Source organism: Oreochromis niloticus, linkage group LG5 (genome assembly GCF_001858045.2).
Source record: "Oreochromis niloticus isolate F11D_XX linkage group LG5, O_niloticus_UMD_NMBU, whole genome shotgun sequence".
Lineage (NCBI taxonomy): Eukaryota > Metazoa > Chordata > Actinopteri > Cichliformes > Cichlidae > Oreochromis > Oreochromis niloticus.
The window spans coordinates 37,558,428-37,577,165 of record NC_031970.2 but is presented as its reverse complement, the minus strand read 5'-3'; the positions used below and the strand labels follow the sequence as shown (position 1 = coordinate 37,577,165).

General features: G+C 39.3%; 1 protein-coding gene across 2 annotated transcripts in view; it reads left to right on the top strand.

Moving 5' to 3' along the window:
• The window catches only part of hdac11 (histone deacetylase 11), a 59,102-nt gene that overhangs the window by 20,966 nt on the left and 19,398 nt on the right, over positions 1–18,738 (top strand). The window contains exons 7-9 of one of the 2 annotated variants that reach the window (XM_003446517.5): positions 2,994–3,070; positions 3,409–3,471; positions 17,934–18,030. In XM_003446517.5, coding sequence (XP_003446565.1) covers positions 2,994–3,070; positions 3,409–3,471; positions 17,934–18,030 — 237 coding nt within the window. Of the gene's footprint in view, positions 1–2,993; positions 3,071–3,408; positions 3,472–5,371; positions 6,059–17,933; positions 18,031–18,738 lie in introns of those variants that run through there. The other variant, XM_025907555.1, reaches the window with a different exon arrangement.

Genomic DNA, 18,738 nt, shown 5'->3' with positions numbered 1-18,738 from the left:
CGTGGGACTCATCTGTATGAAGGAGCAATTTGAAAAGATAGGTTTGAAAGCATTTAGTATTGACTGTAGGACCTCTTAATAAATTTGAAAAGAAATAAAACTCTCATAGTAGCACTCTATATTAGCATTTTATTCAAGATCTTATCTCATTTTTCGGCAGACTCTGGGGCCTTCTTTTTCTGTTTTAGGCCCACAGCCATGAAGAATCTTTTCCACGATGTATTCTTCTTTGTTTTTCCTGGGAGATTTTCTAATGGATCAGCAGCTTCTCCCAGGAGCTGGAGGGCCTGTGATTCGGGGACAAGGTGTTCCTCCTGCTCCGAAACCTTCATGCTCATCTCAGCGGTGTTAACTGTGAGGCTAGATGCAATCAGCTCTTTGATTTGTGATCTTAGTCCCTCCACCTCTCTGATAAGTGACTGCTCCTTCTCCGAGATGTCATTTTGCTGGGCTAGGAGCTCACATACCTGCTGTTCTAGGTGTTCCCTCGTGGCCCTCAGCTCTCTGATGAGGAACACATCTGTTAATGCCCTTTCTACATGCAGTCTGTTCTCCTGCATTAGATGATGTTGAATTTGCCCGAGTTCTTGTTGAAGCGCTGCACTAGGTAGTAGCTCCCTGTTGTTATTCTTTTGCTGCTTCAAGGTGTCACAGATCTTTTGCAACCTTCGTACCTCTTTCTTTGCTTTCTTCTCTGCATTCATGAACTTGTTCTTCAGACTTCTCTCCTGTTTTAGTTTATTTGTCACCCTGTCCAGCTGTTGATGTAGCCGATCCATCTTTTCAGTTGACTGTTTCATTGATGTATTCTGTGCCATCATGACGTTGATCTGACTGAGAAGTCTGTTACCGTGTCTCATAGCACTCTGCAAAGTCTTCTCCTTTTCCTTCATCTGCCTTTGGAGGTGCTCTATTTGAGTTTTCTGTTCTTCCAGCTTGGTGGCCCGTTGAGCAGCCTTTTTTTCTAGGCAAGCACACAGAGTCTCAGCACTTTGGAGTCGATTCTTCAGCTCTTCCACTTGTGAAGCGAGCTTCCTCTCCTGATTATCAGAGTCCTGTAGCAGCTTGGCTAATTTATGGCCTGACAAAGAACTCCAGTCAGGATTTAGTGACTTGTTTATTTTTGTTGTTGGATTAAATGTTGTCCTCTCTGATGAGCTGTGCTGTTTCAGACAGGGCTGCAACTGACGATAGTTTATTTATAAGTTGGCATCAGAGAAACTGTAAAGAATGGAACCGCGTCAGTTTGAAGACATAAACTAGCTCCACATTGCTGTATACACTTTTGAACACTGCATTGCAACAACAGTTTTACAAAGCATGTTATGGAAAATGTGCACTGTATTTACTTCTAAGATTAGAAAAGACTGCCTTATTCACCCAACCATATTGTTATATTACAATGACAACACTGAGAATATAGCATAAAACACACTTTTCTGTTCGACACAACGACCGAGACTGTCCAAGCCAGGGCTTGAACCGGCAACCTTCCGATTACAAGGCGAACTCCATGATAGCATCCACGATCCACGATCCATGATAGCATCCGACCACATCCCAATGCTTTTCAGCATACACTTTTATTTCTGGTTATCGTCTTAACAAACACACACGGACGCTGCGTTTCAGCGGCATCCTGCACGACGACGGCGACAAGTCGGCGAGGCGTGATTGCGGATGCCGCTCAGCTGTGTCCGCCTCCCCAGCAGCCGCGCTGCAGACCATGCCCTGCCACAGTACTTTTCTCTGGTCCCCTTAGCTCCTAGCCTACTCGCTAGCAGCAATCAGACCAGGAGTGACATGTTTAGCTGCATGTTCTCCTTAAATTGCTCTGTCTGATTGGTATCCAAAAAAACAATGGGCAGGTTTACCGACTGAGAAGATAAAGAGCCTCATCTAGCTGTTACTGATGTTAAAGGGGGCAATACACTGTATTAGGAACTGGGGTATGTAAACCTCAGATCAGGGTCATTGGGGTAGTTTGTGTTGAGATTATGATTTAAAAAGAGTAAACACAGTTGTCTGACAATAAATATGTTCAGCCTACCAGAAACCATGAGTGAAAGTAAAGTTTTTGTGCTATCATTCATATTCTCTGAAAAATGGTTAAGAAATCATAAATTCTGCCAGGGTATATCAACTTATGAGCGCAACTGTATGTTAATATAGCACAACGTTCAGTTAGCTTTACACAAATATAGAAACATCCTCCAAAGAACAACTTTTTACTTTGGGTACATTTCAGAGCTGGTACTTTTTTACTTCTACTTGAGTAAAGAAGTTGAATCAGTACTTCAACTTTTACTGCAATATTTTGTTTTTTAACACTAGTATTTGTACTTCTACTTAAGTACAGAATGTCTGTACTTTTGCTGATTCCCCCAAGAGGACCCAAGGAACACGGTTGAATGCCTTCTCTAAATCCACAAAACACATGTAGACTGGTCAAGCAAACTCCAAATCAGCTCTGGACGTTTTTAAAAATGTCCTAAATTGCAGGTTTAGAGAATCAGCATGTTACATTTCTCAACACCATGAGGATGAAGAAGGCTTATAAAGGACTGTTTTTGAAAGCTAGGCAATAATGATCATCATATTTCACCAGCCACTTTTCCAGCCTTAATTAATATTTTGCTCAAAACTGTATTTTAATGAACGTGACCAAAGCATGTCAGAGGAGACTTTATTTCTTAACCTGAACGAAGGCTTCTCATCCCAGTTGTTAAAAAAGGTCTCTTCACACAGTGCTTTTTCCTGTAGACTGCTGCTGTCCTAGCATTATAGCAGCATTAGAACAGTCCCATTTGGTGTCAGTAGTCCCACTGTTATACCACATGGGAAAAGCAGTCTTTTTTATAAGGTGCAATAAACTCAATAACAGCCCATTTTAAATCGGCAGTTATAGCCATTTTGAATAATGGACTTCTAAGAAACCTGCTCGGCTAGTCTAATGGCCCTGAGACAGAGCCTGTGAATTTTCTGTTTCCCAGGAGGAGGCTTCCACCACTGCTCCAGCGACAGAGGAGGTGGATTTTGTGCCTATGCTGACATCACTTTGGCCATCAAGGTAAAACTGAATCAGACACTTTATTTTTTGGGTATTCCCCATTATTTAACACATTGACTTGACACTCATTGTTAAAACTGCCATTATTAAAAATCAAGGCATGAACCCAAACGCACAGTTGGAAAAAGGAATGTTTTCACTAGAATAGCCATAAAGTACAAACAGCAATCGCATGAAGCTCATTGTTCTTTATGGATGAGTTAAAAGATTAATTTGGGCATTGTGAACATTGTTCTGCTTGAGTTTTTAATGCAATTCCACGTGAGATGTAAAAGTTTTTCTCATGCTGGGAATGTGCGTTCAGAAGGACAGTAAATATTTTCCGATTTATCTCTCAGTTTCTGTTTGAGAGAGTCGAAGGAATCTCCAGGGTGACCATCATCGATCTGGATGCTCATCAGGTGAGCCAATACATCACATCTCTCCATGTCAATTCACAACACTGCTTAGCAGCCAACATTGATGACAAAATAGCCCCACTTTTACCGCCAGAGGCTCCCTGCAGGCAAATTTGGCCCTTACATTCTGCTGAATCTGATGGTATCTTAAAACGTCTCCACTGACAAACAGCCGAATGCATACAGACCTATGCAAACAGTAGGATATTTTCAGCAATGTTAGGTACCTTGTTTGTTTGGGCTTCTTTCATATTGTGAAAAATGTGTCCTAACCTGATGAAGAACCACTTTTGATATTTTTTTAATTAAAACAATGGCTATTTTTACAACTACAGCTTAAAAATGTTTAAGGCCAATATTGATTAATTTCATTCTGATGCTTTTCCAATAATGTTGGAAAACAACAGAATGAATGCTGTTCTTGAAGGTCATTTCACATTTGTTGTGGAGATTTGAGGAAAACGAGTGAAAAAACAGCATCCAGACATCATATTTCTGTATTCCTGCATCTTTCCAAAAAACGTTTTATATACATTGTGAGAATTTTGCTAAATGCAGGGATCTCCATCCACCATGGGATACTTCCCCACTGACCTAATCCCCCTCTCACTCATTTGTTTGTTCGTGTGTCCCTCTGGGGACGGTCCTTCTGGTGCGTGGTGGGTGCCTCTTGCTATGTTAAGAGGTGGAGGGGTTTATTTGTTTATGAATGCAAGTAACTGTAATTTGGCATCTTAATCAAAAATAATAATGATGTTCTTTATTATTTTTCTTTGTTTTCGTAAAGCAGTAAATTTGTAAAAAAAAAAAAAATAGCACACACAAAAAAATAATTTTATTTTAGAATTTAAAAATATAATTTTGATTAAAGAGGTTGTACATACTAGTGGATTAACAATTAAATTTTGGTAATTACCAGTACTGTTAGTTTAAGGCAGCTTTGACATAAAACTTGCATTAGGTGGTGGTGTAATATATGGAGTGCCAGGACTGACATAATGGATTAATTTAATACACCATTAAATAATTAATTAACGTTAACCGGTTTGTTTACATATTCCACTTTCCGTGTTCCACATGTTGCATTCGCAGATTCTCATTTTCACCGAACGATCGTCTCTTTCCGCCTGGTCTCTGTGCTTCTGTAACATAAAGAACGAGCTGACATTTTTCTCACGACACCAGCGATCAGCTCAACAGGCTCTCAGTTTACCTGCATGCATCCTCCTCCTCACCTGTCAGCTGTGTACAGTTTTTTTTAATAGGTCTGGTACTATTTCCATAACCAAAGTGTGCATTTTCAAATCTCTCAGTACAAAACTCACATTTGATCACATTTGTAACACCACTAGTCATTCTTCCAAATCTGATGTCATGATTTCATTGTATTTGCACATATTTTCATTCCACTTAATCATTGTTTCAGAACACATGATCATTGTGATATATTTTGAGAACATTTGCTTTAATCACCCAAACAAAACAGTAAGATCTTTTCTCAACGTAGTACTTTTACCAATCATTTCATTCAGGAGCAAATAATACAAGGTAAGCGTTTCAAATTGTCCTTGGTGATGAATGAGTGTAACTGAACTGTAAAACTTTACACAGCAAATATTACACCTATGTTCAGACATTAAAAAAAATTATATATATATATATATATGTACATACATACATACATACATACACACATACACACACACACACACACACACACACACACACACACACACACACACACACACACGAAAAAGGGAGAAAAAAAACAAGTCATTTACATAGGCAAAATATATTTTTATTTTATTTTATTCTTATCACTTTTACACAATTAATCAAGCCGGTCATTAACATTGGGCCATAAATTTTCATCAACATCACAGTGGATGTCTTCGTTGTTCAGGCACCGTGGGAAAAATCTCCTGGCATGACGAATCCAGGCTTGACATTGCTCAGCAGTTATATCACCACAAGCTTCACACGTGGCTTGAAGAAGGGAGACATGCTCATGGGGATGGCGATCATACACCTTCCACCTCCATGTAGAGAAGAATTCCTCAATTGGGTTGAGGAAAGGGGAATATGGTGGAAGATAGAGGGTCATGAAGCGAGGATGTGTTTGAAACCATTCCTGAACCAGCTGTGTATGGTGGAAGCTGACATTGCCCCACACAACAACATAGACGATGTCTTCTCCCTGACAGGCCTGCTCCAGTTCATTTTAAAAAAAAAAACTATCAGGTGTTCAGTGTTGTATGACCCTAGAACTGGTCTACAGCCTACCACACCATCTTCAGATATAGCTGCACACATTGAGATGTTTCCCCCACGTTGTCCAGGGACTTGGATGGTAGCCCTTTGTCCAATAAGGTTACGTCCTCTGCGTCTACTTTTTGCCAGATTGAAACCGGCCTCATCAACAAAAATATACTTGTGATGATTCATAGCAGCGTCCAGCTCCATCACCCTCTAAAATGATAATTTAGTTAGTTTTTTTTTTTACAACTAATAGTTGTCAGTACTGTTACAGTAATTGCATGCCAGTTTAGTGATGTACCTGAATATATTCTGAACGCAGTTGTTTCACCCGGACATTGTTCCTCTCAAAAGGAACCAAGTAAATTTGTTTCCTGGAAACCTGGTGCTTCTTCAAAAGCCAGGCAATCATTGGAAGGCTAATTGATGGTACATTGGCAAAGGTGTCATTGCTGTTCTCAATAGCCTGTTTGATTTCAGACAGCCGTATGTCATTCCTTGCCCTGACCATTTCCACCACAGCCAACTCCTGCTGGTCAGTCAAAACACGTGGGCGACCACCACCAGGTTGTCTCCTGTTAATTCTGAGGACAATCATATACTGTCAATATTGAAGTATTTACAAATTACATTACTGTAAACTGACAATTACATGTTGTTCATCTATACAATAGAGTACTATATTTTAGAAGTGAAGTTGCTATAGCAGACATACCAGTTTTCTTGGCGAAAAGTTCTGATGATAGAGCTGACAGTTGACCTTTGTAAATTAGGCTGTACCAACCTGGCAGCCTCAGCCATGGTAAAGCCTCTGTTAACCACATGGTCAACAATGATGGCCCGGACTTCATTAGAGATGATGGTGCGTTGTCTTCTGCCTACATTTCTCTGAAGACCACCTCTCTGTCGAGGAGCACCACCACCTCTTTCTCTTTGTCTGTGCCCACCTCTCTGTCGAGGAGCACCACCACCTCTCCGATGAAGGTTTCCTCTCCCTACGAGTCTATCCTGCTCCATATTTGAACAGTGCAAAGTCCCAAACACAGTTCTACTTACAGGGAGTGCAGAATTATTAGGCAAGTTGTATTTTTGAGGAATAATTTTATTATTGAACAACAACCATGTTCTCAGTGAACCCAAAAAACTCATTAATATCAAAGCTGAATGTTTTTGGAAGTAGTTTTTAGTTTGTTTTTAGTTTGAGCTATTTTAGGGGGATATCTGTGTGTGCAGGTGACTATTACTGTGCATAATTATTAGGCAACTTAAAAAACAAATATATACCCATTTCAATTATTTATTTTTACCAGTGAAACCAATATAACATCTCCACATTCACAAATATACATTTCTGACATTCAAAAACAAAACAAAAACAAATCAGCGACCAATATAGCCACCTTTCTTTGCAAGGACACTCAAAAGCCTGCCATCCATGGATTCTGTCAGTGTTTTGATCTGTTCACCATCAACATTGCGTGCAGCAGCAACCACAGCCTCCCAGACACTGTTCAGAGAGGTGTACTGTTTTCCCTCCTTGTAAATCTCACATTTGATGATGGACCACAGGTTCTCAATGGGGTTCAGATCAGGTGAACAAGGAGGCCATGTCATTAGTTTTTCTTCTTTTATCCCCTTTCTTGCCAGCCACGCTGTGGAGTACTTGGACGCGTGTGATGGAGCATTGTCCTGCATGAAAATCATGTTTTTCTTGAAGGATGCAGACTTCTTCCTGTACCACTGCTTGAAGAAGGTGTCTTCCAGAAACTGGCAGTAGGACTGGGAGTTGAGCTTGACTCCATCCTCAACCCGAAAAGGCCCCACAAGCTCATCTTTGATGATACCAGCCCAAACCAGTACTCCACCTCCACCTTGCTGGCGTCTGAGTCGGACTGGAGCTCTCTGCCCTTTACCAATCCAGCCACGGGCCCATCCATCTGGCCCATCAAGACTCACTCTCATTTCATCAGTCCATAAAACCTTAGAAAAATCAGTCTTGAGATATTTCTTGGTCCAGTCTTGACGTTTCAGCTTGTGTGTCTTGTTCAGTGGTGGTCGTCTTTCAGCCTTTCTTACCTTGGCCATGTCTCTGAGTATTGCACACCTTGTGCTTTTGGGCACTCCAGTGATGTTGCAGCTCTGAAATATGGCCAAACTGGTGGCAAGTGGCATCTTGGCAGCTGCACGCTTGACTTTTCTCAGTTCATGGGCAGTTATTTTGTGCCTTGGTTTTTCCACACGCTTCTTGCGACCCTGTTGACTATTTTGAATGAAACGCTTGATTGTTCGATGATCACGCTTCAGAAGCTTTGCAATTTTAAGACTGCTGCATCCCTCTGCAAGATATCTCACTATTTTTGACTTTTCTGAGCCTGTCAAGTCCTTCTTTTGACCCATTTTGCCAAAGGAAAGGAAGTTGCCTAATAATTATGCACACCTGATATAGGGTGTTGATGTCATTAGACCACACCCCTTCTCATTACAGAGATGCACATCACCTAATATGCTTAATTGGTAGTAGGCTTTCGAGCCTATACAGCTTGGAGTAAGACAACATGCATGAAGAGGATGATGTGGACAAAATACTCATTTGCCTAATAATTCTGCACTCCCTGTATATGGTAACTAATTGTGATCATCAGGGGGAAACAATTAGCAATTAGTATTTCTAGATTGAAAGCTCTTGCAGCAATGTGTAACTTACAAATGACCAGACAACAATCAGTCAAGTTGGAAATCCGTGGACATAATGAATGATTCATTGATTAAACATTAAGATCAGTTGAATGAAGTGACAGACAAATGTATTAAACTGACTGATAAGAGATGCAAATCCAAAATTTTATAGTGATAACATTATGAAAGGCAGTAACTGTGAACGAAACATTTATTTAGATGAAACACTTATTTTGTGTAGTGTCAAGGATATTTTGTCATTATGTGTATTGTACTAACACAATTGAAAATATGCTGAAATGTTTGAAAAAGGTGCACTTTTGATGATCTGTTGTGATATAAGTACTAAGAGTTTTGGAAATGTACCAATTGCTTGTGAAAACTGCGCCAAACCAATAGAAAAAAACTGTAACACCTGCTGCTAATTCAAGAAACACGCCCACGTTACCTGGTGTTAAAAGATTATTGAACATATATGTGATCAGCTCCATGAAATGTATTCCTTAATTCATCATTAAGCACATGTCTACGTGACTTTTCACCTAGTAACTTGTGTGCAGCTACTAACCGCTTCCTGCCTTCAGAGAACATTTAGAAGTGAAACCTCAGCTCTTTTACGAGTAGAGAAGGGAAAAACCCGCTGCTCTGAGTGACGTTGTTACCTTGAGAGACACACACACACACACACACACACACACACACACACACACACACACAGAAACATCTTGTATAAATAAAGAAACGCAGACGGTGACAAAGTGCGAGTCCATGAGTGTCTCCTGTGCGAGTGCTCTGTGACCGTCCTCGCGAGTGAAAGAACTGCAGTGTTTGTGTTTTCTAACTCAGGAGTCTTAGCTGAAGAGAGAACGGCAGGGTGATTTAAAGAAATCCCCTGTCACCTGGTGATAGTCACAGTTTAACTGGGCAGCCGGTGCTCGATATAACACGTCGGCGAATTTTTCTGCACAAGTTAAGTAAATATGTTTTTTTTTTTCCCGAGCGCAGAGCTGCTGGAGCTTGTTTCCCTACGGAGCACTTTATAGGCGAACCCACTTTATCAGCGGCTGATGTCCAATCACCGGCACACATTGAAACCTCACCTGAGTTTTAGCTCTCAGTGGTTAAACACTGTACTTAATTCACTCTGGTTTTGTCTGTCGGGTCACGTTTACTTCGCTGTTTTATTTATAACTAAGCAAATCTGTTTGGCTGAGGTAGAAGTTACGCTTCATAACCGCATAGTTTTACTGAGGTTTAATGGTTCACTGGCACATGTGTTAGACTGAACCATTCGCTTTTCTTTGTCTGGTGTGTTTTGGATTTTTTAACAGTGAATTTTGAGATTAAACTGACTTTTAAAATGTTTTTATACAAAGAGGAAAGAGAAGGCGCATTTCCACCGAGAGGAGCAGAGTTTGCAACAGCGTGTTCATCATGAAGACTGCAACCTGCACAGAAATATTATATCATCTGTTTTTTAATAGTTATTTAACTGTATTCTAAGCACCAGGTATCTGTTGGAATTTTTAGAGTTTACTTAACTAAAATTAAATGGGGTTAACATATAGTTTGTGTGATATTGTTTTGTTTTTTTTGTCTTTTTGCTGTTTCGGTGTGTGAAAATGTGAAATAAATAATTAATTTAATGTGTCAATAATTAATTAATTAAAAATATTTATTTAATTAATTATATATTATTTCATTATAGCAGTCCTGCTGTTCCATAGTAATACATTTAACACTGTATAATGTAATGTATAATGACAGAGAAATTAGGATCTATTCTCTCATTTTCCAACCTGCTGTGCATCATTTCTGGGCTGAACTCACTTAAGCTGTAGAAAACAATGACTCAACCTTTTTAAGACCCTGATTAACATATATTTGCCTTAAGATGTATTTTCAGCATAATGACCACCACCAATTAGGCTTAAGAATTATGCAAACACTGATGATGTCTTAACAACCCTGGTTCGAGGCTGTATTGTATTAATAGACTTGCATTCATTTTTGAGACCAGTTTGCACGTAATAACCTTCATCTATTGACAAATGGTAGGGATCAATATAGATGCTGAGTGAATTATTCATTAAGAACGAAGAATAAATCTGCGCTGCCCTCTTAGCAGATAATTGGGCTGAGAGAAAAGCAGTAAAATCCTAATTATAAGCTGGAAACATCAGGCACCTGTGGCTCAGGTGGTAGAGCAGGTCGGTGGATTGATCCCTGGTTTCTCTTGTCCATGTGTCGGAGTTGCCCCCAGTGCAACCATCCAGAGTGTTAGCATGTGTGTGAATATTGGATAGAAGTGCTGAGGTACAGAGAAAAAGCATTGTACAAATGTGTGTGTGACTGTGTGAATGTGACTTGTAGTTGAAAGCACTCTGCGTGCTCAAATTGAGTAGAAAGGCACTATATAAGTATCGGTCCATTTACTATGACATATAACGTTTTCTTGTGAGCAGTGTAATAGATTCTACAATGCTGTGATGCTTTTTCACCCAGACAGCAAAGCAGTAATGATTTTTAGGTTGAGTTTATAAGACGCTTGCTTGGAGTCCAGCTCTGAGAGCATATCCTTATCTGTCTATTACGTTTATAAAGCATCACCTGATACGGAACCCAAAATATGGATTTTATGATCTCAGATACATATATCCGTTGATCATTATATAGTTCATAATACTTAATGCTTAATAAAGGCGAGCAGTTCATTATTTTCTGCAATATAGAGCAATATTATGTCTGGAAGGAGAGAATCTGTTCAAAAAATGTTCACCTGACTTACCTGTACCAGGACAATCACTGATGTTTTCTAAAAGCGTTTGCTATGATGACATCTCTGCAGTGTGTTTTTTCATAGCTCAGTATTGCATCACAGGTTTTGTCACTTTGAATAAATATTTGGTTAGGCCAGCTATATTAATGAAATATTTATATTTTTTACCCAACCATGCATTTGGCCTAGCCCAGCTATAAAGGGCAAAAAGTGAGGTACACCCTGGAAAGGTGGCACAGGGCTAACACAGAGAGACAGACAATTACTCTTGCTCCCATTCACAGTTAGTCCAAAGACATGTATGTTAGATTGTGAGAAGTAGCTGAGGTAACCAGAGAAAGTCCACGCAGGAAGGCCCAACCAGCTATCACAAGGTCACAGCCGCAGCATTTTACTGCATTGTACTTTGTACCAAATGATCATCGGTGGCTGACAAGTGGTGCTCGTTTTCAGACATGTCTGGGTTTGTGTTTTTGTTGTGTACACTAGTTCACAGCCCTCGTATTTAAGTAAGCATGGATGCGCCTTCTTTTTTCATGTACACATCTTTGCCTGCTGGCGATGTACCACTACAATACTTCAAACTGTTGAAATAAGTTGAAACTTTTTCACAAAGACCCTTGGGACTGTCAACCAGCTTTTAAGTTATCACCTTCATTCTTCAAGGAGAATGAAACAACGACGACACTGGCTTATAATCTATGAAACAAACATACACTATAAGCCAGTGTCCAGATTTCACTGGCATAAAGTCCATTGCTTACATTTCTTCCCTAAGCAGTTATCCAATTTTTATTGGCCTCCCTCAGTACTGGTTTCTTTGCAGCAGTTTAGTCATGAAGTCTTTATCCACACAATCTTCTTGTAACAGTTTCTCAGATGTTGAGAAAGGTCTACTACTTAAACTCTTAAGGATTGATGCAGGCTCTAATGTGAGGTGAAGTTAGCTGGTAATTTAGGTGGCTAACACTAATGGGCTCTCTCTGCAGCAAAGGGAACTCTTGGTCTTCTGTTTTTTCAGGCAGTCCTCATTCTAGCATTTGAAGGTTTTGGAGATTGCATTTGAAACTTTTAATGTTTTAACTATACATTGGTAAAACACCACTCATGCTGTCAAATACAGTAGTACAGTTAGAAATTCCAGGGACCGTTCACCATCACTGACATTCAACAATTTTATGATGATGGTGGGTAAAATAATCCCATTCTAGGAGATTAGGGTGTGAAGATGTTGCTCGTCAACATCTTAATAGTTTTTGTTTGCTCACTAATTTGTGTTTTTCTGTTTTTTTCCTGTGTTCTTTTTATATAAGTTTCTTTGATTTCAGAGGGGGTTTTTTTCTGGAACGTAGATAATAGTTAGAATATTTTAATATAGAATACAAAGAAAGGGACAAATACTCATTTAATGCTTAATGAGTAGGGATGGGAAACAAGAACCAGTACTTCCATTACTTGGAATTTTTAGTTTGCTCATCGATTCAGCTTATTGGTTCCACTTGCACCAGGACAGAAACGGCTTCATTATGTTGCTAACACAACTTTGGCTCTTTGCAAGCACCTGTACGGACAGCATGCTAATGCTAAACTAGCCAAGAACCCAGAGTGATGGTAAAGCTGAGTAAACTTTGAACCCAGGCCAGGAGCCAGACTCTGAACAGGTAACAAACTGATGAACAGTCAGTCTGCATCCTCTGTTTCTACCTGTTCATGTTTCTACAGTTGATTCATCGCAGCGATCTCTTTAAAGTCTCTCTGTGCCGGTTTTTATCTTTGCTTTGTGCTGTCGCTTTGTGTTCACACCTTTTGTAAGAATACCTTTTCGAGAAAAATCGTATGTGTGTCCTCATTAGATCAGAAATTTGTCTTTGTGTCTGCAGCCGGGGGTTATATAGTTAACTTTTATAAATCTCTATTTGTGAGTGTGAAATGAAATAATGGGATATGCTATCACTACGTGGGTGAGCATGTATGGCAAGTGGTTTTCTAAACAGCTTCTCATTTTGAAATCAATTTTTATTTTCCGTACTGAAACCTTGTTATTCTGTGTTCCAATTTTGACTTTAACTCTGTTTTATTGGCATTGAATTAAAACAGACATTATTATATTAATTATAAATCACCAAAACTACAGTGTATGTGTATAAACAGTCAGCAGCCTAAAAAAATATTCTCTGCATCTCTGAGATGGAAAAAAGGGATTTTTCTTTAATACTCTTTGATTATGATTTGTTAAGCATTAATGGATGGTTCTTATATTTAATTCAGATGTTCAAGCTTAGTTAGGGAGGATAAATGTTCCAAAGAACTGAGGGAAAATTCCTGTTTGAAGGCTTTCAGCTGACACTAACAAATGACAGTGAAACAGCAGTCTTTTATTGTACAGTACAGGATGTGAGGTAGAAGATAAGATGAATAAGACTGGAGGCAGCAGGAGCTCAGGCAGCATATGAGATGATTCATAGTCTCCGCATATCTTTTAGATTTAGAAGACAGGGCATTCACTTATGTAGTCATTTTCTAAAAGAAGTCTGTGTGACCCCTCCGTTCAGTATGTTGGTTTATTCATGCAGTATAAAATACAACTACATGCAAAAGTTACAGTTGTCTATACCCTTCAGATGCATCCATGTCTTGATTGTTATTATATGATGTCTACAATGCATCTCTAAAATAATCTAAGGGCAAATAAATATGTCTTGGCTGTTCTGGAGAAGCTTAAGGTGGGTCTTTCAAACTCTTTAACCTATGTGCTACATGCAGTCCCATTTCATCTCAAGTTCTCCAAACTATTAAAAAAGAGAGGAGACAGAAAACAATCTATGTGTATATCATTACATGCCCATCAAAAGTTACCAATTAAAATAGGATGTATTCTGCTTTTCTGTATTTCCTGTCACATATATACTATTATACAGAGTTTATTTAGTGAAACTTCTGGAATGTTGATGTGGTCAGTTAGGTAGCAGAGGGTGTTGTTAATCAGTTTCGGCTGCTTTGGTGTTACTGAAATTAACAACAGATGCACTAAAGGGGCAACAATGACACAATCCCTAAACTGGAATGAGTTTACAGTTGGACATTTTTTTTCCCTCATCATCGTTTCTGACTGGATGTGCAAAGAGGAACAGGATGGGCATTGTCAGTGCCCTACAAAATGCCCTCCAACAGACCACTGGTGTGAATGTCTCTAACCAAACAATCAAAAATTGACTTCATTAGGGTGGGCTGTGAGGACCCAGTCTCCTCTAGTATATGCACCCTGTGATTTTCAGGGTCTGGAAAAGCTGTAACATTGGCCACCATGAGCAGTTTGGTGGCAAGTCTTTGATGGCCTTATCCATGGATGGACACAGAGACCTCCACAGACTAGGCAATGGCACCCTGGCTGCCATTAGGTATCAGTATGAAATCCTTGGACTCATTGGCTACGTTCACACTGCAGGTCTTAATGCTCAATTCCAATTTTTTGATCAAATCCGATTTTTTTTGTCTGCTTGTTCACACTACAAATAAAATGCGACAACAAACGCTCTCTAGTGTGAACGCTCAAAGCGGCCCGCATGCGCAAAAGAAGACGTCACACACAACGCGCTCTGTTTAGACCCAGACCAAACAGTATTGTTTGACTGATGGCCCTTAATATAAAGACTTCGGACTTCACGTTTCCCAATTTTTGCTTTAAATTATTTTGTTATTTACATAATAATGTAAATAACCTAATAATTATCCTTGTTGCTGTTTTAGAGGAGCGGTGCTTCAAAGGATAATCTGCAGATTTCTGTCAGAATCTGCAGATTATACAGTATAAATAAAATGTTCACGTTTCTCCAACGTTGACTTCCCAAAAGTCTCACTAACATCTACACTGGATGGCCAGGAAGCGTTCGCGATGTCTTCTCGCTCACTTCTCCGGCGCTGATAATTGGCGTCTGTCTTGTGGCAGTGACGTAAAAGACGGATTTAATGCGACATGACCGTTCACACAGCAGTCGCTTTCTAAAACATCGGATATGTATCGGATTCAGTACCACATACGAAAGTGACCCAGATCGGATTTGAAAATATCGGATTTGCGCCGTTCACACTGTCATACCATGATGGGATACGGGTCGCATAGGGTCAAAAAAATTGGATTTGATGCGCTTTCGCCTGCAGTGTGAATGTAGCCATTGTTGGACCCCGCAGTGGTACAATTGGTCAATTTAACTGACATCCCGTGATATCTGCTTGCCACGTCACTACTACTGTATTCCTGTTTTGATCCCTCTTTAATATGGTTATGTAAGGGGCAGAGCTCGGTGGCTGTTAGGGGACAATGTGACTTACCTTTCTCCAAACTGCATGTCGAAGTGTCCTTGGTGAATATGGCTTTTAGTATAGAAGCACTTCAAGTGCTCAGTAAGAGCAGAAAATTGCTGCATAAATACCTGTGATTTGCTATTTGCCACACCACTCTGGTTGAGCACTGTAGCCCCACCCACATGCTCTTCAAAACCTTTTGTCTTAGAGGGACAAGCATGCATGATATTTTTGATTTCACTGTAAGAATAAAAAAAAAACAAAATTTGTGATTACGAATATATAGATTACTGGAGTCAACCATTTTTATTAGGTTTGATTAATCAATTCCAGTAATAGACTGAAGTTTTTTCTAACTGTATACTAATCTGTTGATTATTATGATACTCTTGTGTCCTCTGCTATCTCTGACCAGAGTAATAGGATCATGAAAAATGTCCCAGCACATCTCTAATATAGACTTTTTTTCCCCCTTATTCAGAAGTTGTTTTGATTCACACACCTAAAGTTATCTGGGTTATATGTCCATATGGGCTGCTGATGGATGATGGGATACCTGATTACAAATGGTTTTAAAGAATAAATGTAAAGTTTTTCTTTTCTTTCTTTTTTTTTTTTGTTGTTGTTGTTTTTTGTTGTTGTTGTTGTTTTTTGGGGGGGGGATTACCTGACACCAAACCGGCTGTAATACATCTGCACGGCCTTGATAAAGTTGTTCATCAAAATTGACTTGGCTCCTTGGCTTGGTTTCCTCGATGAGAGGAAATTTATTATAAATCAAATTGTAATGTTCATTGAAATACATTTTTTGCAAATTGAGACGAGATCAAATCTAAAGGCTTAGTCCAAATTGACATTCAATGCTACAGGGGGCAATCAAGTAAAAGAAAATGCGCCCTCTTTTAATTGGAGTTTTTATGCATCATCATATAATAAAAAGATCATCTGGTCCTTTGCAGGTCTTAGGATTTGGTAAATACAACCTCAACAACATGTAACATGTTAAACTGTCCCATTATTTATTCATTAAAAAAACTAAGCCTAAACATATTCTCACACCCTCTTGCTGAATAATAATTACTGTAATATTAAGTTTCACTCTCACTAAATAACTAGTACACCTAGTTTCTTCAGGATTTATAAGATTGTTTGTCAATATCTTTCATCTAAAAAAGTCATGTTTTCTACTAAGTTTAGCCTTCACATAAAGTGAAGTCAGAGTTTGGTACCAGGGAGTTTCATAATATAATAATAAAAACAAATTTCCCATGTGTGGGACTAATAAAGGTTATCTTATCTTAAATTAAAAGTAATTAATCATAAACAATCCAGCGGGAATACAGTTTGGGTTACAGACTCACAGTGTAGTTTATTGCTGCTCTTTTAGAAATTGCATTTTTGCCACTGCATGTCTGTCATTCATGTCATGGAGTGGCATGACATGCATGACGGACATCATGGCATCAACCACTGAAAGCATTCCTTTTTGGACTGCAGCTGGGAGAGATTTACTTCTCACAAGCAAACCCACAGCGTCAGACTGAGCTGTTCACACAGTGAAGCTGTTGTTACATCGTGGAGTCAGCGTTCTGGAGACTGGTGATTCTTTATTTAATTGTCTGCTCTTGATGCAGCATCTGCCTTCTCTGCTTTCACAGCATTTGAGCTAATGTTGGCTCCTCAGTGACACTTTGGTTCATTTGTCATTGTTTTAGATCCATGCTATTTTTTTATATAAACATTATTGTATTTAGTTCTGCATTTGTCTGTGACATTTGTCATGAACGCAATATTTAAGTTTAATGATGAATTTCTATAGATATTGCAGTCCTTGTGCTCTTTCATGTGCAGCCCTGCTTTGCTCCACTCACTCACTTGATCTTTACTTTGGATTTGTCGTTGAACCAGACATGAGAGCCTATCAAGCAGCCATCTTTACCATTCATCATACAAAAATGCATTACACAGTCATTGAGCATGATGCTCAGCTGGTACAAAACTGTCCTTCACGTCCCATACATCCGCTATTCCATCCAGTACTACTAGACTTGGCACAAAGCCTAATCTCCTGACAGCAGCCAGACACTTTGAGTGACAAATGGAGGGGAGGGAATGAAAAGTGAAAAAACAGCCATGAGTTTTTTGAAAGCATTTTTAACATTTAATGCCTTCAGATGACAAGACTATTTATTCCTCATCTGCTGCTGTCAGTCAGCGCAGCATGTCTCGGGTAAACAAATGGGTCTGAGGGACACCTGTGTGGACCTCGGCACTTTCAAATGATGTACTGTAGCTGACTGTCAAAGACATCTTCAAGGGTGAAAAAGGCTTACTTGATTCAGTTTGTCGGTGCTTAATGATGTTTGGAGAAAAGTGACAGCATCAAAATGTTTTCATGTTTTTTTTCTTTTGTTTTGTTTTTTTAATGGCACGTGGTCCTGCTGTTTTACAGGGAAATGGACACGAGCGTGACTTTTTGGACGACAGGCGAGTGTTCATCATGGATATGTATAATCGCTACATTTATCCTGGAGACGAATATGCCAAAAGTGAGTGAAAAGCACCGTTGATTTTCCTCTCAAACTGCCTCTTTTGACCTTTCAATTCATAACAATTTTGAAATAATTCGTACCTTCAAACAGGTTTGTCGTTCACATGTTCTATGGGACTTAAATGCATGACAAAAACAAACCCAACACTTCTCCAAATACCCCATCAAGGTTGAGATAGTAGTAGTGGTTAGTTGCCTTCCCCCACTCCCATCCCTTAGATGTCACTGTGTACCATTTTAATTATGCTGTGATTTCCCCAAGCACTACAACTCACTCTGTTAGCACTCAGCGGGAAATCTAGCACGCAGCAGCCCCTGCGACACCATAATCATGGCTTCTGCACAAATTAATCTGTCAATACATTAAAGCTACTCTGACAGGGGCCGCATTCCACTGTGTAGCCTCGATTCTAACAATACTCTGCAGAGCAAATGTCGCAGTGTGCCTTAAAAAAATTCTCTCCGTCCTCCATCCAGTTATCTTGCTCGGCACAATTAATTGAATTTAAGACATTTTATAATTGTCTCTCCCCTTAAGAGAGTAAAATAAATGTATATTCTGGCTTGTTTAAGATTAAAAAAAAAAAAAAAAAACTGCAGTCGTATTCTTTTTCACATTTTTTCTCTGAGACACATTTATTTCTCTGTACCTTTAAAGCCCAAGCTTAAATGTTTTTTTTTTCTTGAAAGTCTTGTAAAACCTACC